Source organism: Zingiber officinale, chromosome 2A (assembly GCF_018446385.1).
Source record: "Zingiber officinale cultivar Zhangliang chromosome 2A, Zo_v1.1, whole genome shotgun sequence".
Lineage (NCBI taxonomy): Eukaryota > Viridiplantae > Streptophyta > Magnoliopsida > Zingiberales > Zingiberaceae > Zingiber > Zingiber officinale.
This window is the reverse complement of record NC_055988.1, coordinates 107,413,864-107,439,125: the sequence shown is the minus strand read 5'-3', so window position 1 is coordinate 107,439,125 and position 25,262 is coordinate 107,413,864. Positions and strand designations below refer to the sequence as shown.

The 25,262-nt window shown below is 35.4% G+C and overlaps 2 protein-coding genes across 4 annotated transcripts; both read right to left on the bottom strand.

Annotated features, from left to right (window-relative positions):
• Nucleotides 1-2,037: 2,037 nt before the first annotated feature.
• LOC122041883 lies at nucleotides 2,038-16,942 on the bottom strand. 3 transcript variants are annotated; one of them, XM_042601749.1, is made up of 12 exons: nucleotides 16,567-16,942; nucleotides 16,244-16,478; nucleotides 15,978-16,125; nucleotides 13,159-13,260; nucleotides 10,143-10,300; nucleotides 9,703-9,865; nucleotides 9,180-9,316; nucleotides 8,185-8,872; nucleotides 5,611-5,723; nucleotides 3,048-3,303; nucleotides 2,566-2,649; nucleotides 2,352-2,464 (listed from the first exon to the last, which is right to left on the bottom strand). In XM_042601749.1, the coding sequence occupies exons 1-11, from the start codon at nucleotides 16,727-16,729 to the stop codon at nucleotides 2,572-2,574; spliced, it is 2,241 nt and encodes a 746-aa protein (XP_042457683.1). In that variant the 5' UTR covers nucleotides 16,730-16,942; the 3' UTR covers nucleotides 2,352-2,464; nucleotides 2,566-2,571. The 3 variants fall into 3 exon arrangements, with proteins under 3 accessions (XP_042457682.1, XP_042457684.1, XP_042457683.1); XM_042601748.1 differs by lacking the exon at nucleotides 2,566-2,649 and having other exon boundaries at nucleotides 2,038-2,464; nucleotides 16,567-16,939; XM_042601750.1 differs by lacking the exons at nucleotides 2,566-2,649; nucleotides 16,567-16,942 and having other exon boundaries at nucleotides 2,038-2,464; nucleotides 15,978-16,135; nucleotides 16,244-16,413.
• A 3,029-nt stretch (nucleotides 16,943-19,971) lies between these two features.
• Nucleotides 19,972-20,802, bottom strand: LOC122039861 (AUGMIN subunit 7-like). The gene is made up of 2 exons (XM_042599285.1): nucleotides 20,542-20,802; nucleotides 19,972-20,176 (listed from the first exon to the last, which is right to left on the bottom strand). The coding sequence occupies exons 1-2, from the start codon at nucleotides 20,673-20,675 to the stop codon at nucleotides 19,987-19,989; spliced, it is 324 nt and encodes a 107-aa protein (XP_042455219.1). The 5' UTR covers nucleotides 20,676-20,802; the 3' UTR covers nucleotides 19,972-19,986.
• Between the last annotated feature and the right edge of the window lie 4,460 nt (nucleotides 20,803-25,262).

Genomic DNA, 25,262 nt, shown 5'->3' with positions numbered 1-25,262 from the left:
TTTTTTTGCAAAAAAGAAGAGGGTGAAAAAGAGTGGTTCGGGCGCTCGGAGTTGATCCAGGCGCCCATACCAGTTTAGCCCGAACGGGTGTTTGGCCAGGCACCTGGGTGGTCCGGGCGCCTGGAGTTAGTCCAAGTGCTCAGACCAGAAAATTCATCCAAAAGCTGAGTTGGAGGGCGTCAACGAGCCGAACACACGTCAATGGTCCAGGCGCTTAGAGGAGGTCCAGGCGCACAGAGGTGGATAAACTTCAAGGATGAAGTTTCAACGAGAGCTCGCTAAATCAGCATAATTCATGCACCTGGGAGGGGATCCAGGCGTTCGGATGGGACTATAAAAGTAGCCTTCGACCATCAGTTTCAGAACATCAAGTGCTACGACTTTCATTCCTACGCGCTGCTCCAAAAAGGCTCCTACGAAGCTATAACGCTCCTCCAACAATCGACGATCAAGTTCTCCGTTCCTTATTGTTAGTAACCTTTTTTAGTTCAATTATATTATTCGAATTATTAGTGGATTGTCCAACGAAAGCACTCAATGAGTGCGGACCTTAGAGAAGGAGTCGTCGAAGGATCTGAACCAAGTAAAAAATTACTTATGTTAGCACATGCTTGTCTTTTTTTTTCTCGATTCGTTCTTCTTAACATTTTATCTGCTACTTATTCTCAACTTTAAGAAAAATGACGATCATTATTCACCCTCCTCTACCATCTTTACGATCCAACATTATGCCCTTTTTTCAAAAGAAATTATTTTTCTCAAAAAATTGTCTATTATGAGAAGAAAGATTTTGATTGACAAAAAAAAAAATCATTTATCATGATTTTAAAAAAAATCTTAAAAATAGTTTTATGAAAGAAACATACCTAATGTAGAATCAACCACCACAATATCCATGGATCAGATCATCTACAATTCTACTTTATAGTTTATTTTTTTTAAAAAAAAAGCTCCTAACAGTCAGATATTGAATGGAATTGAAAATATTTTAATAATAATTTGTTATTTTTTCACATTTGAATCAAAACAACTTTCCCTCAAAAGAACACTTGAGTCTTTTCATTCATTTTATTTTATTTTTAGAAGGAACCGGTGAATGGAATACTAGAAACTTGTTCCTAACATTCTTTGCTTGAAAAAATAAATGCAAAATATGTGTATGAGAGAGAGGACGCTCAGGAGTGTAAGGTAAAAATGTGTATATCAAAATCTTATATATATCTACTCTTTGACTCTCATTGTATAGCAGTATCCCGTCATAAGTTTTTTTTTTTTTAATTTTTCTATTATAACATCGCTCCGTCAAAATGAATTTTTAATTTTCTATTATAACAGCGCTATGTCAAAATTTTAAAAATCCTAAATTATTTTTCTACTACATAATCATCGTATTGTAACCATTATAATTTTATAACTACTACAACATAGTAGATTATAACTGCTACACTGTACTAGACCAGTACATTATAATTATAAAATCATAACTGCTACAACATGATTGAATTAGAATAAAATCATAACTGCTAACAACATGATTGAATTAGAATAGCATATTAACTATAAAATCGTAGCCACGACAACGTTTGTAGTTGCTATAACATTCTGATCTAATCATATTGTAACAAATATGATTTCATAGCTGCTACAATATATTAGTTCTACAATGTGGTTAGACAAAAAATTAGAATATTGTAGCAGTTACAGAATTATAGCTACTACAATGTTCTGATTTAGACACATTATAGAAGTTACGATTTTATAGTTACTACAACATAATTAATCCAAAATATTGTAGCAACTACGATTTCGTAGTTGTTACAACGTGATTAAACCAGAACGTTATAATAACTACAGAATCATAGCTTCTACAATTTAGTAGGACCACAAATAAAATCGTTGTAGTAACTATGGTTTCGTAATTACTGCAACACTAGATCTACTAATTCTGACGGGTACTACAGTAGAAAATAAAAAAAATCTCACAGAGTATTACTACAGTAAAAATTGCCCGGTGAAAAAGGGTCATAGTCGGCAGCAGGAGTCGGAAGCATATGCGCTATATATATATATATGAAATTATCCTAGAACTATAATTTGTGAAATATATTGAACCTCTTGCCTGTTTATTAGTATATATCAATGGATTTATTGATATTTCATACATTTCTACACTATGGCTGCAGCATTACCGTTTTCCAATATCCTTTCGATATGTTTTGTCTGCATCAGTGTTGTCGACTCCAACCATATCAGTACTCTCATATGGGAGTACCACCACAGGTGCCGCATGAACAGCAGCCCACCATTCTCTTAGAAACTTCATGACTTTGATAACCATTTTCCTTCGGAAGTCTAATTCACGAGTAAAAAGATCGAAGATAACGAAAGCAAGAATATACTTAAAAGGAATCACAAGGAGAATAATAGCCAAACCGAGAAGCACCATGGCAATTTCAGATGTCACCTGCAAGAAGTGCAAATAGAATTAGTGTCTTCTACCTCAAGCAATCTTTGAGCAAAGGAAGGATGAAATCGTATTGATTTTTTTAATCCAAAAAGTCTTCCATATGATTACATCTTCCACTTAAGATTCTTGACACTCCAGTAGGGTAACTTGATTGCTTGAACAGCAAAGTTTAATGAGAAAATCTATTTCAAAAGAGAAGCAGGTCTATAAACAAATTCTAATAGAAGGATCATATGTGTATGAAGTAGCATAAGAAATTGTCACATATTTGTCTATCTAAAAGAAGCATGCAAATGACAAGAAAAAAGAGGGCTTATGCAATTTTATAAGGATTGTATCAAAGTAGTTAATATCAAATTATTTATGCTTTCTTTCAATACACCTACATGGATATGCTTAAGAGAGGTATTTAGAGGGAATTTCGCAGGCAGGTGCTCGCATAGTTGATTCTTAACCTTTTAAATTATGGTACCCCTACAGAACAAATGATATTTATAATTACTAATTAAACATGTTCGATGCAAGCAAAATTTTTTAGACCAGCAGCAATCACACAGGAGTGGAAATGGCGATAGCATACCTCAGGTTGACCAGATAACAAAATCGTCCTAATTTTAAGGAGAACAATGTTAACATTCTGAAGATAGTTCTCGATGTATGTCATGGCATCCTTTACAGCAATTATTTTCTGGATTGTATTTGAGGGTGGCTGATCATGTATTACTACTCTACCAAAAGATCTTCCTAGACGCCCTTGTTCTTTGAGACCCTTCAATAAAAGCATAGTGGTAGCCGTAGTCACAATGGTTGCCGGGAGCACATAAGACAATAAATTTCTGAAAGTAAAAGGCAACAGATATGGTTAGGAAACCAAATGTAATCTTTTATTGGCAAAAGAAAAAAACAATGCCATATTATTGAAGAAACAAATGGAGATAATTTTCAAAGCAAGTAAATGCCTACCCAATGCCGAGGCGATTTAATTCGCAAGATAAACATTAAAACAAACAAATCCAAGAACAATAAAGATCAGGGATGCATTCTTTATTACACAAAAGAGTAATAATGTTGATGAAAGAATTTACAACAAGAAGATGATGCAAACTGGAAAGAAAAGATAATCCATCTGAACCTCCTGTTGTATAAATGGAAATACAATCTAGCCCCCGGGGCTATAGTGTAGTGGTAGGGCATCCAAGTTGTTACCTAGGCACACGCGGTTCGATCCCCAGCTATGACGTATTTGTATAAATTTTTCCTCCAAATGAGGCGCGCAACCAAAGGATGTTGGACTTTTGGGCTGCCCGCCGCAAGCGCTTTCCGATTTATCCTAGTGGCCGGCGGAAAAATTTCGTGAGGCCGGCCAGTCAGCCCAAGACTAGTCAATGACGCTAACTGGGTTTATCATTTTTTTTTGGAAAGACAATTTAATTTAACAAGTTGGTTCTGTAGTTGTTTGTGGTCTTTCCCACTTGAACGAGCCATTTCTATCAAGGTTCAAAATCTCAAGACATGTCGGGGTTTATCTTTGACTAGAACTATACCCAGTTTGGATCATGCTGATGTTCTAACTTATAGTGCTAGTGAAGAATCAGAAGTGGAAGAGGGAAATGAAGAAAAAAGAACAAGAGATGACATCTACATATTTTGTTTTGCACTTGGTGTTACATCTAAAATGATACAATTCGGATAGTATGTTGGGCGGATACAAGCTTAATAAAAATAATTTATTTTGGCATGTACTATAACATGCCAACTGTTAGCATGACACAATATGCATCCACATAATTGATAAAATGACATAGGAAAGATTAGTTATGCGATTAATATCGAGTTTTGATAATTACTAGAAGAATATATTTTGACCATATGCACAACACAATATAAGATTTCAATACATGACTTGTATATTGACCTTCACCAAATTCTCAGTTCTTAACTCATTTGTTTCTTTTGGGTACAGAATCTGAAAGAAATGGATTACAAAAAAAAAAAAAAAAGATGACATTTAAAATTTTAAATTATTTCAACATGCATCATAGCATGTCAAGAGAAATTAAGTGTTATCATGAAACTATATTCATCCATATAATTGACACAATGATTATATTCATCCATATAGTTGACACAATAATATAGAAGAGAATACTTGTGCCGATTAGTATTGAATTTTGATAATTTACCCGAACAATATGTTTTGACCATAGTACATGACACAAGACAAGATTTCAAACAATGATTTATATATTGACCTTTGGTCAGCCAATTCCCAGTCCATCATTTGTTTCTTTCAGGTATACAAATTATGGTTGGCTTAAACAAGAATGAGTTTAATTGAAATTTCTATAGAAGACTAAAATATCATGGTCATTCATATTTTGGAGTATGGATTGGTTCAACCTTTTTTTATGGATCACAGCTGGGATGAACAATATCTACCTTCTAGGTCTCTCTAGATTATGGGGGAACAGTTAGCTATTTTCAATATCATAATTAAGGCGAAAGCCATAAACAAACTCAGGGTACTAATTACATAACACTAACATGGCTCATGCAACTCAACTAGCAATGGCTTGGTTCCCTCCCTTGTATTTTCTCAAGTCTGCAACTAAAATATCCCTCCGTAAAACATGAACAATATCTTTGAGTGACAAGATACAGTTCTAGGATCGTGCCGACGCTCTAATGACAAATTGGAGGTAGAAGGAGGAAAGAGATGAAGCAAAGGAGACATTGCTATGTTAAGTGATATCGAGTTTCGGTAATTTACTAAAATGATAGGTTTCTACCAGCATGGTACAAGATTTAAAATCATGTCCGGCACAACAATATCTCCTTCCTATGCTTCATCTCCTTCCTTTTTGAACTCCAATCCATTATTGGCACCATGCATTGAAATATCGGCACAATATTAAAACATTGTTGTAGTAAAAAACCAAAACTTCGACACAGCTCGAATTTTTGAACCTTGTTAATATCTATCACTACAACTATATACATTCTGGAATTATATGCATCACTTCTTTAGGACATTCAAATACTATGTTTTCTTTGAGTCTCTGAATTAAAAAAATTTAGCAGTAAAACTTGAAAAGCGCACAAAAAATTTCAAGTATCTAAAAACAAATAAATTATCTACATACCTGAAAATAATGGTATAAACAATGAATAAAAAAGATAGAGTTAAACGTGGCTTCTTCCACTGCCTAAGCTCGTCAAATTTTTTGGCAACCACTACCAAGGGAATCAAAAGCTCCTGAGGTCCATAAAGATTGAACAAGTTAACCAACTAAAGGAAGAATATAACTATGGATAAATAACTGTTAATGAATCAAAAGATTGCTCAACTAGAGGTTCAATCATCTTGATTGGCTACATCAACCAGGAGAAGATAATTGTTCAGACAAACCCAGATTAATATTTCCAATTGCTTATTAATCACATCAATTTAAGATTTTAAAAAACTACCTAAAATATACTTAAAAATCATAATTATAGATGAACCAATATTAAAAATTAATTTATTATGATTAAAACAATTGTTGATATATAACCAGAATAACCAACTTGCAATTACTTTTCAATTAGAGAATTCTAGGATTTTTTGGATGTATTTATTATTTGGATAGGTTAAAAATATAAAAAACGAATTATTTTTCAACTCCTAAGTCAATTATGTCAAACTGTGAACGCTCATTTTTGACATTTTAAGTCATATGACAAGTCAACTTGATTTTGTGAAGATTTTGTGAAGACTACTGTGTTTAACTAGTTTTTGACTATTTTTCTTTTTCCACATCTAGTCTATGAAATAACCTGAGTTGAAGATATCAGGTCTGTGAAAGTTTACAATAAGACAAATAGAAATAACATAAGAATACATGAAATGTAATTTCATTAATAAGAAAAGATAACAAGATGGATGAATATGAAATTCATGTAAGATTTTAGATATCTTCAACCTATTACTAAACAAGGAGACGTTGACGAAGGCATCACTGATAAGACGAAGAATGTATTGATCAAAAAGGAGAGGATCTTTTCTACACAAGTGTGATTGTGATTGTTGTGTGTCTTTTAAGTTAAACGAAGTATTGGGCTAATAGAAAGCAACATATATAGAATATTAATGTATAAGAGATAGGAATGTTAAGATGAATGTATAAAACTATTATGAAGAATAAAATAAAAAATAAAAAATACTAAAGAACAATTTAGTGTAACTCTAATATATGATAAAATGAGAGAGAAAAAGATGAAGTGGTAACATCATGTTCAAAGGTGACCAGTAAACTTTATAGTTAGAAGATTTGAATTTGATTAGAATGAAATGTCTAACAAGTGAAGAGAGACAAAAAGAAACAGGGTCGATGCAATAAAAAAAATTGATTTAAATATCACTAATGATATATCATGGTATGGATCCCAATAAAGGAATACAATACTTATAAAAGACCACAAATATTGAGTACACAAACAACTTATTTGAGACAGACACGACTTGATGAGAATGATATGATATTTTCTATGACCTATATGTAGCACCAGTCAATAATCAATATTGGTTGGTTAAGCATCTGCCAAGTATGACTTCTCAATTATCATACAATTAAATCTACCTAAAAAAATCTATTTAACAATGATTATTCCCACTCTTAGAAGTAATAAAAAATACTTGTCTTTTTCACAAAAAATTAACTATAATATCATAAGATATATTCTCTCACCAAAAGCCTTCAAATACACCTCTGTATTCCCCAAAGACTTATACAGTTTATACGCCCATTCAAATTTCTTCTAAGAGAAGCATGAGGTTTTCAGTCAGGTATATCATGAAGAACTTCATCAAGGTCATCTAAAAATCCTTTTTGATTTGGTCTAAAAGATATATACAATTATACATACAAACAGATGAGTAAAACTTATATTTCCAGGTGGTGCAGTGCTGATATTTGTCTTTGTTTAGATGATAATGCCTCGTACCTTAGAAATGGGTTTTAGATAACAGGAATATTAATCAGTGCACATTAGGAGTGCCAGTGCTAAACAAGAATGGGAATGACCATAACCCAGGTTTTCTTGAACCAAATCCAGTGAGTGCCTGGATATATTTGAATAAAAAATGGCATAACTAGAGTTGTTATTCTCCTAGCCGGTATGCCTCAAATTTCATGACTCTATGTACCGGATTTGATGAGAATGTACAAGGATACCAGCAAAGTTCCATAAATTTGAACCAAGTGATTTTTTTTTTTATTACCGAACTGCAATAATGAGTCCCTGCCTAAACCCAGTGTAAGTGGATAAGGTAAAGCACATAGGAAAATTCAGAGTCTTCCTATTCTAATGGTGAATAAAGCAAGAGATAAGGTTAATTATGGAAAAAACACAACCACAAGAATATATATAATTAGCCAAGTAAATGTGGCATTCAAAAATTCAATTATTACTTTACACATTATTTTACTTGGACATTAATTAAGCTGGCATGATGGTAATTTCAGCATGCTAAGGATCTGATCCTCTGAATATGTATTACATTTCATGCTTTATCTAAGGCACGATGATTAATTGTCTTATTTAGCTCCACATGCTCATTATGTTTATTCATATGACACGCGCTATAGCACTTCATAAGGTAGAAGCTTAGTCAGTGTAAAACACAGATTTTCTACCAGTAAAACCATTAAAGAGTTCATAGATGGAGAAATTAATACCTTGAAAAGATCAATATTGCTTGGGATTCCTTTGATCATAGCTGCATCAATTGTTGCTCGAGTCTTCTCCACTATTCGACTTTTCACTTTGCATGTCAATGCTGCCCTCTCAACAAGACTTAGATCACCTACAACAAGGTTTTTTGCCAACACAATCCCACGTTTAACTAAAGAATTCCTCCAGAAGGTGACCGACATGTTATCTGACCAACTTGGTGATTTCATCCACTTGCGCAAGAACACACTTCCATCTATGTCAAACACATGAATACTAACATCAGAAAGGTCTTCAACAGATCTACTCCACTCAACTCGTTGATAATTTGTTCGCTCAAACTTTGTTATCAGTGGCCCACCCCAAAAACTTAAAGCTAGAGTCTGCAAAACCACTTCACCATAAGGAACAGTCTGTAAATATGAGAACTGCACCAGTTTAGCTGGATCCTCTGACAGTCTTCTTATAAACTGAAGACATTGTAACCTTGCTATACTGTTTGCTGTACTTCTAATAACTCGTCTCCTTCCTTTATGAGAACCATATACATAATGAATTAATGGGTCATCATCACTTGGTCCATAATCACGTACAAACTCATACATTGAGATAATTTCATTAATGGAAGCATGCCAAACGTCTCGTCTCATTTCACCACCAAAATCAATAAATTCAAGGATCCAAGTTTCTGAACTGATATAATATGATGTCAGAACTATGATAAAGTCAGGTGTATAGAAAGCAAAACTTTAATAACCTGTAAGGCTATCACAATTCAATGTGAAGCTAAAAGAGAAATCTAAATGTCCAAAATTTATATTTTGAGTTAATACTAATCACGTTCAAAATACTTATTGATGTTTTTATGTTCATGACAATGCACTGTAAGCTACATTATGGCCGAACATGGATTAGAATCTAAAACAAGTTGATGCACTTTATATCATTATGCTTCAAGGGAGAATGGAAATAGATGTGTAAGCATATAAAATTTACTCACTTGAGGCCACTAGTAACAGATACAGCAGAATCAAAAAATTTTGACCCAAGTGGTCCAACTTTTGTTTTATCAACCCGTGAACCATGATGCATGAGTTCCAATCTCACTGATTTTTTAGTACCTGTCAGTCCAATGGCCTGCCAATATCAATGGAATTGAAAAGACAGTTGGGCTAATATCTCAATAAGTTGGCTAAAAAATGACAATGTCAAATATACTGGAGTTGTCTATTTTCATCCAAATCAAATTACATTATAATTATAGAAAAAAGACATTCACATATGCAAGTGTTCGCAATGAGAAGAGTTCAGCAGGCAAATAAGCATGACAGCATACTACAACCTTAAGAAAGTAACATATATGTGCAACCTAATGTCACAAATGTAATTACTTAGCAGACAATAACCAGGTCTAAAGTCTCATTCCGAGCCAGGGTATTGGTCCTCAGCAAGAATGAGATATGTCAACCATGCTGGTCCTTGGAAAAAGACAGTTGATTCATCCAAAAAGAAAGGTTGTTTACCTCAAAATATAATGCCCTATCAGTTAGAGTCAGATTTCCAGGCCATGCAATGTTATCCTCCCATTTTAAAACAGGCCGCCTCCTGCTTGAGCCAATGCACAAAAGTTGCTCATTGGGCAACACATTGTCTCTGTTTTCATATGATTGTCTTGCCTGATGTACCCTTTTTACAAAGTACAAGCAAGTGTTTAGTCAAAAGAGAACTAAAAAAACATAGATTGTTTAGTTAAAAGAGAATTACAAAGTACAGAGAAAACAAACTTGGATGAAATGAAACATAATAGGGAAAGAATACAAGTCTTCCCCATCGAAATAAACATCAGCAAGCTATATATCTAGAGCAATATGGCTGACAGAATGATGTATTATGAACTAGATGCAGTCATGCAGATAGACTGTTAATAAATGTATTTGCACACAAATTAAAAGTTCAGACATACTTCAAAAGTTCAGAAAGATATGTTGTCCATAAACTATAAGACATGCCTTCTTCATCTCCAACCAGTGCCTTAAAGAGATGGTGTGCTGTTGATATGTCTGCCACACCTGCAATAGTTGGAGCTATTCGAACAAAAGCTTCTTCTCCAATTACTTGGCCCTAAGTTAAACAATTCCAGTTATCAGAAATAATCTTTCATTTGGCAAATTTAAACATATAGATTTGCAGTGAGATAAGGAAATTACTCACTAAATTAGCAGGACAAATGATCAACAGAATTTCCTTGAAAATGCAGAAAATTGCAAACTTGCAGCACCAATGAACAAAAAAATGCATAGTCGGAAAATAGCTTTCTCAAAGTCCTCAACAATAAACTTCATCATGGACTATGTGGAAGGTACAATAAGTTGTGAAATATTGAGTCTCTAACTCCACTACCAGATAATTAGCTATTTTATAAACAGCTTTTAGTTAACAAATAAGAGTAGGGGCTAACAGAATAATCAAGAGCACATCATCAAGATCAACTCTTCATATTTGTTCCAATTATATGTTGTCTGCTACATGCATCTTATTCCTTCATGAAGCTCCATTAATTATTAAGATTCAAATCAATGAAATAATATTTTTATTAGATTAATATGTTCTTTAGCCTTCCTCTATCCATTATATATTACAGCTTTCTCTCTAATAGATTTAACTCTTCTAACTATACAATCTACACCTTTGAACACATCCATACCATCTCAACCTATTTTTCATTTTCTCATTTATTGAATTACGCCTAATTATTCTCGATATTGATATTTCTTATTATACACTTTCTAGTAACTCGACACATCCATCTTAGTGTTTTTCATCTTTGCTACTTGTTTATGTGTTGCTTCCTAATAGCCTAACATTCAATCCATAAAGTATGATACCACAATCTTACAAAAAATTTCTTGTAGTCCAAGTGGCACTCAGCAATCCCGCAAGACTCAAGAAGGCTTCTCTTAAATTCAACCACTCATTTTTCATCCAGCTAATAATGCTTTTACTAATCTCCATTTCTTGCTGAATTAGATCCTAATATTTTCAAATACATCTTAACTATTATATTCATTCTTTTGTTATTAGTAAAATTATATTTAATACATTGCAATTTTTGTTCTACTTATCATAAAACATTTTTGCCTTGAAGTTTTTCTCCACAACTTAATCTTTGAATTTAATTTAATTACACTCCCATCAAGTAACACTCTCATTTCCAAAAAACATACATCAAGGAGGTTTCTCTTGGGTATGATTGATTTGATTAGTTCATCTAATATTGACGAAAACAGATAGAGACACAGTCAGATGACGCTTAATATAATCTATAGGAAAATCATCTACCACACTCTCAATCTCAAACACCAGTACCAATATTGTTATACATATCTTATTTCACATTAATGTAATTTCCAGATATTCTTTTCTTTTACAAAATCCAACTTTTCTAAATAAATTCATCTGCAAATTTTCTTATTTTCTATGTACTTTCTTACTAAATCAATAATATCTATGGTTTCGAGCATGATATCAAATTGATTCTTAGAAATATTTAGTTTCCATTTTTTGTTCACTTCGAAATAACTCTTTCCCAAAGTTTCATGGACTCATCAACTTGACCCTTCTATAATTAGAACATTGTATATCACCTTTATTCTCATAAATATGGACAAAAAGGCTATTTCTCCATTCCTTAGATATCTTATTAATTCCCCAAAATTGGATAAATAACTTAGTTACTAAATTATACTTCAAAACTCTTAAATTCTTTCAAACCTCAATGGGATCATCATTGGGACTTACTCTTTATTTACCTTCAATTCTTTAAAAAAAGTTCTTTGCTATCACTTTCTCTCAATAGGTGCGACACACTTTCTCTCTAATGTTCTCATTTCTTATCTATCCATCCTCTTATGTCTGCACATCCACCTTAATATCCTCATCTCTGCGACTCTTTATCTTCTGTTTGATTCATAATCCCATATTCAACTTTATATAACATAAGTATATTATCACTTTATAAATTTTCCCTTTAAGTTTTACAAGTACCTTATTATCACAAAGAACATCAAGCACCCTCCTCTATTTCAACCATCATTTTGCAAAAACGATTCTAGATGCTTAAAGCTCTCAGTTATTGGTAACTCGTCATCATATTTTGTCTTTACTCTATTAAACGTATCTAAAATTACAAACAAATCTAAAATTCATAAATCTATCACAATTTTCAATCTCTAAAGACAAATTTTTTTTATAGAAATTGTCATGAAATATTTTTTTACAAAAAAATTCCTTAATTGCATTATCATTAACAAGATACTTTGAATTTTCATTTTTTTTATACATCTAACATTACCAAGTCTTTAAATTTTCTTTTTCTAGCATCTATAATCACTAAGTCTCTACATTTTTAGTGTTATACCCCTTTATAATTCTTAATTCCTAGATGCAAAGGATAAAAAGCAGTCTAGTGCACGAAGCTCCCGCCAATGCGGTGTCTTGGGGAAGGATCTATTGTACACAACCTTACCCTATTTTGCAAGAGGTTATTTCCGAGACTCGAACTCGTGACCTCCAAGTCACGACAGCAACTTTACCATTGCGTCAAATCTCCCCGTTTTAGATGCAAAGGATATAATATAAAATAAAGGTTTGATTATTTTCTGATGTTTAACAAATCATCCTGATTATTCAAAGCACTAACCATCTAGAGCCAGCTACTGCAACATATTCCAACATTATGCACTCAAGTCATATCCTCAACCTTGTTTAATCATCAAAATGTAGAAAAAGAACAATAATATATGTATATTGATAGCGGTTGAAAGAAATAACTCTTGTTCATAAATAAGGTGCAAAACATACGCCTTATTTGTTATTACAGTGTGTTGTGTTAAACATGCCATAGATCAATATACTGAAACTCCACATCATATTGTTTTAAAATGCTATAGATCAATATATTTACACAGTGATAAACTAACCTGGAAGGAAGAGTTATCTTGCAAAAATTGTGAATTTTCCTTAGTATATGGCTCCTCCCATGCAAGCATAGTCACAAAAATAAGCCTCTGAAATACTAGTTCCTGGCATTTGTTAATCAATAAGTCTTCAGTAAAAAAAGATTCTCAATAATTCACATGGAGTTACAGAATTATATATCAAAAAAATAATATTGGACAAAGTGATATTTTATACAGACAATAAATATCCAGCAACTTCTTGCTTGTGGTGATTTTCTTCAGTAAAATTAGTAAGGAAGGACTTTTTAATGGATGTCTAAAAATCCATAAAGAGTCAAATGTAATCTTCAGTGTCACAGAATATCTTTTTCCACAATAGGATTAGTAATTATATTTCTTCATATATTTTCCCACTAAACCTAATGTTTGAAAGACTTCAAAGAGTCTTTCTCACTCCACCTTATTATTTCTTCAATAAACCTTGTCACCTTGATGTGAATTATCCTTTTACTAATTGTGTGGTTGTGATGTGGAACTGAGTGAAACCAATCAACCTGTTGATGCTGATGCGGATATCTTCTCATAGGAACCATCAAATTAGATCAAATAGTCGAAGCGATAAGTCAAACCTGGTTGACTTGATCACATGAAATTAGTCACAAAATTTCAATTGATTCCCATGGATCAAGTGGTTTGGTTCAAAATAAGACATTTTATTCAGATGAATCTTTCATGAGAAAGAATGACATAGAGCGAATTGAGCCCAATTGACTAATTGATGCAGGCACAGGATACATAGTGAGGCAGAGAATGGTGAAATAGGATCATTCGGTCAAACAAACTGACCATATTACACTAGAATAGTTCTATTTTTTGATGCATTTTCATGAATCAAGTCATTTTAGTTGAATGTTTATTGTGCCATTAGATGAACATGTTAATAAGTATGCTATATATATGTGATAACTAATAAGAATGTCCATTAAACAATTACTGGTTAATAGCATTTGAGGGAAAAGTTCTTCATTCTTGTTGTGTGTAGTGTCCAAAGGTTTTATCCCCTTCCTTGGAAACATTAACAATCCATTCCTATTTTTGGTTGGACTATAGAATGAAATGGAAAAAAAAAAAGTAAATTAACCACAATTTGGGAGAACTTTGGTCACCTTGGAGAGCTTCTGCTTGCCAAGATTGTTGAAGAAGGGCATCACCTAGAGTGTGTTCTTCAATTGAAGGATGTAGGCACTGTGGTTGTCGTTTGACCATCACCACTCAGTCAAGAGCACACCTAGCACATCACCAAGTCTAAAATGATGTTTTTTCTTGATGAGAGGGGAGACAACCTTGTCGTAGCCTTTGCCACCACCACTATGGCCATGAGAGTTAGGGAGAAGTGGTCTAGTGAGAGTGGAGCTGAAGCAAAGGAGGACGAGTTTATGGGGACAAGGAATGCACGTCCAAGGATGATGAGGCAGGAGAAGATCTTCGCAAGGTTGTAGCAGCAACAACAGTGGGAATGATGACTTTGATTGGAGAAGGGAAGGACCAAAGGAACTCCTATTGTTGTTGACATGGTGGCAGATGGGGCACTAGTTGAGGAGCGAGGAGAACTTGGTGAGGATGTGGATTCAAGCTCAATAAGGAAGGTGTAGGAAGAGATGGAGAAATACACAAGGAGGGTTCCATGACCAATGGAGGTAGTGGGGAGGGGGGGAGTACAAGAGGGTGGCATTCAACGACAACTATGGGGGAGGTACACAAGGAGGGCATGAGTTGGATTTGGATGAGTAAATTTGAGATATTAGGTGCCGAATGTTGATTCTGATTCTTGAGGGATTTATTAATTTCATTCCACCTTAATAAATACAAACCAAACAATGGAATTGATTGGATTGATAATCAACATTCAGGAGTGATTTGTGTGAACCAAATGCAACCTAAGACGATTTAAGGTGAGTCTGAGGCTCATGGCTAAAAAAGGGCAGCAGGGTACACGAAGCTCCCGCTATGCGGAGTCCCGGGGAATGATCCATTGTACGCAGCCTTACCCTGTTTTTTGCAAGAGACTGTTTCCAGAATTCGAACCCGTGACCTTTTGGTCACGGCTAAAAGTTACTATTTCTCCTTATTGTTCCATCACTTCAACAACCACCGACATCAACAAATTGATTCTTTGTCTCCAAATCTTTCAATTTCAACAAGGAAATTTCCTACATCTCTTGTTGGAGTTCTTGTTTCCGATTAATATTGTGTTGATCTCTCATTCATGTCATATAATTCATGTTTAAGCAAGTACTTCAGTTTTTCTGTTCATTTTTCCAACTCATAATTATTCACTACCTTTACTGTATTTGAACATTTGTTTACTGACAACTACCTAACCAGATCTTTCCTTTTAAGAAAACTTTTTATATCTATTTTATTCGGAGAATCTGGTATTAGAGAAACTAAAAGAATCATAAGTGGCGAAGGCTTGAGATAAGGAATTTTGGGGTCACTCCACCACATCTCATAATAATGGTTCAACATTTCTTCACCGTCTGTGAACCTTCAACGTTTTCTACAGCATGCAAAATGCCCGTGATAAGAACCACATGCACATAGCTGGAAGTAGTAGCAATAACTGAAGTAATCACAAAAACACTAAGGGAAAAGATACTGACAATATTCTGTATATCAGCTTGAGTGATAAAATGTTGATATGTTTTCTCAAGAAAGAGTCTCTAAATTGATGACCATTTGCAAATCTCGACCAGAACATTAAGTAATGCCACTAAGCTAGTTTACCATATATCACTGACAAGAAGAAACACTTTTCAAGGAAAAATATATTCACAGACCTTTAAATTTGGATGGACGTCGGAGCTATCCCGGGATAAGTACCTAAAGCAGCAATACTCTAGCAAGCTCCTACCGTAATTCCTAGTGGTAGATGGGGCAAGCGCTTCGAATATCTTCTGCATCTTCCGCCCCGTCAAACCGCTCATCCTGCACACTCCTTACACACAACGGATTAAAAATCAGCAACCCGATAGCACCATAAACGACGACAAGGATGCCACTAATCATTTGCATCCTGAGGTCACAAGGAAAGCATCCTCCTCACCTCCCAAATTGCTCGATGGAGATGGCAGCAGCAAACGAAAGATACCCATCTGAAGTGTCCCGATTCACCGTTAGCTCTGAGGCCATAAAGATCTCTTCTTCGATGGCTATATCCCCGGGATCCTTATCGGTAGCATGCTTCCCCCGCTGTCCAGGCTTCATGAGAGGCGAAGCCACCTCGGCTAGCCGTGTCCGTGCCTTGAGAAGCCAGGAACGAATTCTCTCCTGCGTCGCGCCTGTTAGGAAACGGGATGCAAAAGGAGGGATAAAATTCAAGAAGAGTGAATCAGTACATTAAATACAGCCAGAGCTGGACAGCAAAACCTGAATCGATGTCTGCTAGCTTCCAGCCGCCGCCGCGGCCGCCGCCGCCTCCTTCAGAGCGTATGACGACGAGGACAGGGTGGCGATGGTGGCTTAGGAGGCGGCGCGAGGAGAACAAGGTGAGGCGAGGGAGGGGGCGGAGAGGAGAAGATTGTGGGAGCATGCTCTCGGTCTGCGGTCGGACTGGAATCGGATTCGACGAAGGCAAATCATCACAGCTGATGCTTGATCTGGTCACCCATCAGGGCTCGGAAGAGATCGATCGGGAGGCAACGGAAGAGAGGAATGGGATGAGAGCGGCAAGAGGCGTCGGAACTGGGAAGTTCGAGCGAGCGTCAGACTGGAACTGGAGAGCGATGCGATTGCGAGCGCAGCGCGGAAGGATAAGACGGTTGGAAGCCCAACTTATATGGCCTTAATAAAATCAGATTAATTAAAAATATAATAAATACAAGTTTTTAATAAAGGTGTTTTTTTAATGTAAAAGAGGGGGATGATATATACGACGGCCCGGAAACTTTAATAAATTTATTTATTTATTTATTTTATTAAATTAATTTATTTTTAATAATAAGATGATTAAAATATTTATATTATTTATTGGGATCATTTTGTGTATTTTAAATGTTAAAGTACACTAGATTTGGGTTAAGTGCTCAAAAATTCATATTAGGGAAAGTAGGTGAGTAGAGTAAAATTTAGATAAATCATCAATTTTATTAAATTTAGATAATATTTTTCACTATATACTAAATTAACTATCTTAAAATTTTCATTATCTTTATATTTTTATTATTTTTTCTCTCTTTTTTATTTTTTTATTATTTTTTTCTTTCCCTATTTAACATCTACATTTGATTACGCAATCTATTCCATTTTTTTCTCTCTCTCCCAAATTAAATAATATTTTAATATTTAGAAAATGAATTTCATTTACTAAATTAGGAGAAGTATTATACATGAAATCTAAATTTAGGGTATTGATAAGTAGCTGATGTAAAGATTTTTTTTTATGTAAAATATAAAATTTAAAGTAAATTTTGTATTTAAGAAAATTGATATGGATACTCTAAGTGCTACCTAGCTCAGGTCCCCTCAATTTGGATGGTGTTTCTCAAGATGAATATATGAACTAATAGATACAAGCAAATCAAATTTACATTGCAAACAAAAATGCATATGCCCTATGGAAAACAAATTTTGGGCATTCATGCAAACAAAATTTACAAGTGGTAAAGTGGTCAATTTCATTTAAAGATTTTCAGAGTTTTTTTTTAACCATTTTTGCACTAGACCTTTTCTATGTGCATTCACGCACTAAATAGTCAAATTCAGCTAAGTTATTTTGATATGGTTAATAAAAAATTTAAGTTAGATTCATATCATGTTTAGTGTTGAATACTTCTTCAGTAGCCATGAATGATCTTAGTGTGGTTTACATCCTGAGGAAATGGTTGTAGGGGTGTGTGCCCATTGTTTGATGGAGAGGCTTCTTGCATTGGCCTCAAAGCAAACTGGCCAACATCCCAGTGTGCCCAAGAAAGCCATGAGGAGGAAACACATCGTCAAGATTCCTAAAGTCTTTGCTCTCGCCGGAGACTTGTTGTATTGGCAAGATGAAAGTTCAGTGGGGAGCAACGAAGGTAAATCTACCACTCTATTCCTCATTTCAACTGAAACAATATATAAAAGAGCAAGAATTTATATGATAGATTCATACTGTCACCAACATCAGAAGTGAATCAAACAAGAACAAGCATATGGTTCAGGCAGTAAGGTGGACGAAGAGACTCGGGCAACTCCTTCAACTGAGGCAATCGAGTAAGGCAAAATGCAACATCAGCTCAAATTTAGGTTCAGGCAGTAAGGTAGGAGGATCCAGTGGAGGTCAGGTGTTTAAAGAGTTAAAATAAATAAATAGAAAAGACTTCTTTTAATCTGTAAATTACAAATTAGTGAAATCCTAAGGATTTAAGGGAGGTGAAACTGCTACAAGTCTCTATATTTTGTTATTTTAAGCAGTTTAACTCTTTGTATGCATCTCTGTACATGGTTTAAGAAACACAAAACCTGCATGCTCCAACATGCAAGATCTTTGAGATTAGAGAAGCTGTTTCTGTTCTTAATTATAGCGAGGCCGCTGACACAAGCCACAATTCGGAGAGGGAAAAGTGTAGACCTGTGAGAAGATATCGTCTGGTAAATTGAAGTATTTTGAGAAATAGTTACATTCTGATGTGGCATCGTCGAGGCTAGATCCTATGATCCCGAATATTCTTGATAAAAAAAAATCATATTCATTCATTGGTTGGATGGACTGGATCTCACATGTTAAACAGGTGAAATCCAACCCACCCAATTAATGAATGAGCAAAAGACCAAGACTAGTCCGGCATCATCATGTCGTCGATGATAGACTGTAATGCATATCCCAAAGATTGTTGGAATGCACCAAAGAGAACTGTAATGCATCGAATGGAACTCTTTTTTTTTTTTTCTTTTTTTTTTTTTGCTACAGGAAGAACATGGAAATCAGCTTACATCACGGTTATCATGTCCAATATGGCGCACAGCGGCGAAAGTAACTGATGGGCTGGTAATTATATCGATACACTATTGTTTCCAACAACTGATTTATATTTATATGAATGTCACAAGAACAACCTTCACTATTTCTCTAACTCTATGATATGTTCCAATTCATAGGGCCTTCCCTTGCTCCCTGGCCACAGAAGTCGAGAGGATGGAGAGACTACGGTTCAAAAACGTCAGAGCAGATTCACAATCCAAAATTATTTTGGTGTCCAATCGACTTAGCCACAAACAAAAACATTATATCCGTTGGCTAATTAGCTTGAGTCCGCTGCCTAGTTGACTCAACCACCATCAATCGACTAGAATAATTCATCAGTCAACACGTACATAGCCACGAAAATCATTTTGTTCGCTAGCTGATCCAATTAGATTAAGTCTTGATCAAGTCTTGTACGACATTATACATATCAAATATAAATATGATCTTAACTTGAACTCTTTGTCCAAACATCAAAACTCATGATGGATCTTGATTGCTAAGGGCATCATTGCACTAACAAAAAACAATTATGCAGTTGATATGCAAATTCTTGTAATCACTTCACATGATATCATTGTCCATATTCTCAGTATGATAAAGAAAATAGACAACTAGAAGAAGAGAGAAGAAAGATATGAAAAGGAAACTCTTTATGATAAATTAGTAAGAGCACTATTATACGATGGTTCCAAATGCTTTGATTTCACAATTGGCATATATGGTCCTACGGGACCATGAATGTTTGTAGAGATTGTTAGGTTCCAGGAAATTATGCAAAGTTATGGGAAAAAATGGATCAACTTGAAAGTAGGGGTTTCAATGCCTATAGACACTCATAACAACCATCAAAGGCAAAAAAGGAACGAGGAGGACTTCATAAATTTCATAAAATAAATTGGATAAGTTAGATAAGAATAAGTCATCAACCAGCAGTCGACAGGAAACTCACGTTGAATTCGAGTATTTTCCTCATCACGGTCCATGCTATCTCCTTGCCAATTCTGCTGAGTAAACGGAGACCTGTCACCTAATAGCCTACCAAGAAAGAAAGAGTCGAATCTGATGCCTACAAATATAGCATTCAGAATGAAAAAGGAGAGATTCCCAGCGAAAGAGAAGCAAAAGAAGAGAAAGATATTCAGACCCAAAATATAAGATAGATCAGGAACAATATCAACTTCAGGATTCTAGTACAGTGGAAAAAAAAAGGCGAAACCAAAGTCAGCATTGTTTCCAGAATTGAACATTAAACCTCCAACTCTCGTAAATCAAGCCAGACATATGCTCAACACCAGATTCAGATCCCATAAAAGTAGGTGCACAGCAAACCAATAGAAGAAGGAGGACGCTAGGGTTCGAAATTTGCGCGAAGGGAGCAGAAGAAGATCTACGACGGGTACCTGAAGAAGAGCCATTCGAGCAGGGCGTATCGCTCGACGCCGGCGAAGAGGAGCGATTGGGACGGGGCGTTACATCGAGGGTAGTTAAGAAGCTCTAACTTCCTCTGGATCGCCTCCATCTGCCTCGACGCCATCTCGATAGAAACAACGGAACGAGACCAGGAAGGAAGCCTTTCACTGAGACTCCGGTCGGAGTAGAGGGTTTGAATCTTCAAGGGTTACCCTGTCATTTGGGGATAAATTTCGCCTCCCTATAATTTTACATATTTCTTATACCATACTCTGGTTTACTTTCTAATTCAAATTCAAATTCAATTCCCTTCGTCACGACACTGATCGGAGCAAAGTAATATCCCAGATTAACTGTATATTTTATATAGTTAAAAATTGATCTCGAAATTTATTTTAAAAAATATTCATATAAATATGAATTGTCTCTCCTGGTTCAAGTAGAGATGAATAATTTAGAGATAGATATTTAAATATATAAAAATTATGTTCTAAATTTATTAATAGAGGAATCAAAAACAAGAAAATCTTTCAAATTAATCGGACAAAATTTAAATATTTAATTATAAAAAAAATTAAAAGTACCCTTTCATTCCTAAAAATGAGAACTCAATTCAAGCCACCCCTAACTTAATCACTTTTAATTTGATGAATAAATTCAACGTGTTCAAATTTATTGGGTCGTGTTCCTCTTCCAAATAAGTCATTATAACTTGAATGATGATTATTAATAACTTAACAAACAATATCATAATAAAAAGGAAGCATAACTCTTGTTTGAGTTTAAAATTAGGGGAAATAATAGATTATTAAATAATTTATGAAAGATGCATCTAAAATTGAATTCCTAAAAAAGCCTATCCCATTTTCAGAATTCCCAAAGGTACACTTGTGTTTTTATTATGGGTAATTTACATGCAATTCATATTGATAAATAAATCTTTGCATGTAGTCCTCATTCATGAAAATCTTTATTTTCACTCCTCAGTCAAACATATTTATCTAATTACCCATGATATTTTTAGGTACAAAAAATCTAAAAATCAGTATAAATCCTCTTAAATTTAGTATATTAAATTAGAATATAGTATATTTTCTATCAAATTGAGTACGATTCTTTTTTCACCTCAAAATATACTCGATTTTAGTTTAATGTGCTAAATTTAATAGAAATTATATTCATTTTTAGACTATTTGTATCGAAAATATGAGGGTTAATTTCGATAGAAAATATACTCGATCCTAGTATACAGTGCTAGATTCTAGTGTAAAGTGCTGAATTTAATCGGAATTATACTTGTTTTTAGACTTTTTATACCTAAAAAATAAGAGAGACAATTTTGATAGAAAATATACTCGATTTTAATATAAAATGTTGACTTTAAGAAGAATTATACTCGTTTTTGGACTTTTTGTATTCAATTTTAGACTTTTTGTACATAAAAAATCTGAGGACAATTTAGGTAACAATATTTGCATGAGGGAGTTGAAACAAGTAATACTTTGCATGCAGAGACTAAAATAAAATTTTTTGGGCATGAGGATTGCATGCAAAGTTAACATTATGATTGAAGATTTTTCTCTAATTTACCGTTTTATTTATTATTCTCCGCCTGTTAAAAACTAACACATTATTTTTTTTCTCAAAATATCTCTCGTACCATTTTTTCTTAATTAAACTAAATGATAAAAATAAATAAAAAATTTAATTATATTATCAATGACTTTGACTCAAATTAAGTTTTTCAAAAATTTAATATAAGCTTGGAGTCGTTAATAAGTCTATATGTGCATAGAGCTACATGTTGGAGCAATCTCGATGGTCCGCGGGACCATGTGTTTTGGTGTTTGGGCAAAGGGTTTAAGTTAGATTCACCCTTGTATTTGATATGTGTATTTGAGTTGTGCAGGTTTGCAGGATACACATGTGACTCAGGTTGATGGCTTCGGTTTCGGTGAAGGATGGAGCATTCGAGGGACCGTGGACAAGGCAGCGAGGACAAGGGCCGAGAGAAGTGACTTCGAGGCATACACGAAGGATGACATTGGGGACGAGCCGCGGGCTTGAATGCATCCGAGGGACGAGAGCCAAAGGAAGTAGGCTTGAAGGCAAGAGTTCAAAGCTGCAAATGAAGCGTCAAATAAGTCATAAGGGTGAGAGTACGAGTGCATGAGAGATTATACTCGGAGTAAAATTTTAGTTTTAGGGTTTCACTGTAGCAGTACTGTAGCAGTACTGTAGCAGTTGACTGGGGCAGTCGACTGGCAGCGAACAGAATGTCTCTGTTCGCTCGGTTAGTGTGGAGTCGAGCCGTTGGGATGTAACGGTCGAATTTTCACAGAGGGCAGTCGACTGTATGTTTTAGCAGTCGACTGGTAGGCGGAGTTTTCCAACCCGTGGCCTATATAACCAAGCCTTGGGAGCTTGGTTGAAGCTGACGAAATTAGTGGTGGTTAACCCTAATTAGAGTCTCCTAGTGCCCAAGTGATCTAGCGTGCTTGTACAAGGTTGTGGCGATGTTTCTCCACCCACAAGGAGCTACACGAGCTAGCCGGAGGTTTTCCGGGGAGTCATCCACCGACGGATCGGGATCGTCCACCTTACGGACAGCCGTGGAGTAGGAGCTTCATCTCCGAACCACGTTAAACAACGTGTCATTGGGTTAGCTTTCCTTTTTGTTTGTTAGTATTTTTGTTTTCGCTGTGCACTAACAAGCGTAGGAAGCAACGATTTGGGTGAGACGCTATTCACCCCCAAGGTCCCAACAAGTGGTATCAGAGCTAGGTGAGCTCTTGTTGGACTAATCGGCAAGAGAGCGGCTAGAGGAAGAAGATGGAGTCGGAGGGACCTCTCGGATGGGACATCCGAATCCCACCTCCATACGAGCGCGAGGACTTCGACTATTGGAGGAAGTGCATGGAGATGTGGTTCCAAATGAATTGGAACCAATGGATTGCTTTGGAGGAACCATTTAAAGCTCCAACGGACAAGAAGGGAAAGTGTCTTCGACGTCGATATTGGACCGATGAGCAAAGGGAGCAATCGGAGACGGACAAGGAGGTAACTAGAATTTTAATTAATTTATTACCTCCTAATGCGATATTGAATGTAGGTGAATACGAGAATGCAAGTGACCTTTGGAAAAAGGTAATTGCGCTTCATGAGAGTCCTACACAAATCCAAGAAGAGGAGGAACCCAAGGAGAAGGACTCATTGGTCCAAGAAGAGAAGGATCAATCGAATGTCGATTCATGCTCAACTTCTGAGGAGGAGAAGGATGAAGAAAGGTCATCCACAAGTGTGGATGAGGAAGATGTAGCATCTACATCCTCAAGGGTTGAAGAAGAGTCCAAGACAAATGAAGAAGAAATCTTGGAAGAAGTCAACCTAGTGAGCACCTCCACCGAAGCAAAGTCAAGGGACCACATAATATGCTTCGAGTGCAATGAGAAGGGACACTACAAGAGTAGATATCCATTGGGTATGAAGAAGGTAAATCCTAAACCCGTTCAAGTTAATTTAAATACTTACAAGGGTTGTAGGAATAAAGAAACCCAAGGAAAAAGGATGCGCATCATATGCTTCACGTGTGGGTAGAAGGGACATTACCACACAAAATGCCCCAAGAAGAGGGAGATCAAGAAGCTTGCGCAATTAAAGAAATGGGAGAAAGAGAAGAAGAAGAAAAGCTCAAGTCAAGGGGGAGCTTCAAGGGTAAGGAAGGTATATCCTAATTTGAAGTGTAATTCAAAATTAAATTCTTATACTCCCATGCATGCTAGAAATAATTCTTATTATTTACCCATGCATAACTTCGGTTTTAGATATCATGATAGAAGTAGGGTTAAGGTAGATCAAAACCCTAAGGTACCCATACATGATAAATCTAGAAATGGTAGACCTAAGGAAACCCAAGGCATTAATCCCAAGAAGGGGAGACATATGCCTAGAAAGGGTAGGTCTAGGAATGTCCAATTTGGATAAATTAACTCTAGGGTTAGGAACCTAGAGAAGGAGAATAAGGCCTTATGGGGAAAGCTTGATAAGTTAGAACAATTCCTTAAGAGATTTAATGTTGGATTTAAGGAATTAAATATGGTGTTGGGTAGCCAAAGACCCAACCATGATAGATCGGGCTTGGGATACCGATCTAGTCCCTCCAAGACTAATGAGAGATCATATGTTAGGGTGACAAATGATCATGGCAAGGGAGAGTCCTCCAAAGCTAAGGGAAAGTCTTATGCTAGGGTTGCATATGACTATAGTAAGGATAAGCCAATAAATGGTAAGGGAAAGTCATTTAAAGGTAAGGAAAAATTAACCAAGGACAAAGTGCCCAAGGTTAAGAAAGTTAGGTTTGTAGGTCAAGTGTCACCGAAGGTGCACCGATGTGGCCTAGCCATTGTGGATGAATCACCTAGGGAGGTGGCTAAAGTTAAGAGCTTTAGGAGGAGCTCAAAGAGTCAAGTTGGGACCCATGGCCAATGGATCTCAGGTGAACTTTACTTGGGAGTCTAGATTGGGTCATAGAATGTGCCAAGTGGCTTGGAGACGGACTTGAGTCTCAAACCTAGGGTTTTGGCACAATTGAGTTGTGTTTCATGCAAGAAATATGACATTGGGGTCATATTGCATGATAATTGGTTTTGGATGTATAGATGTCATATAAACCAATGCTAGGGATGCATTGTGGGTTGACATGGGCAAATAC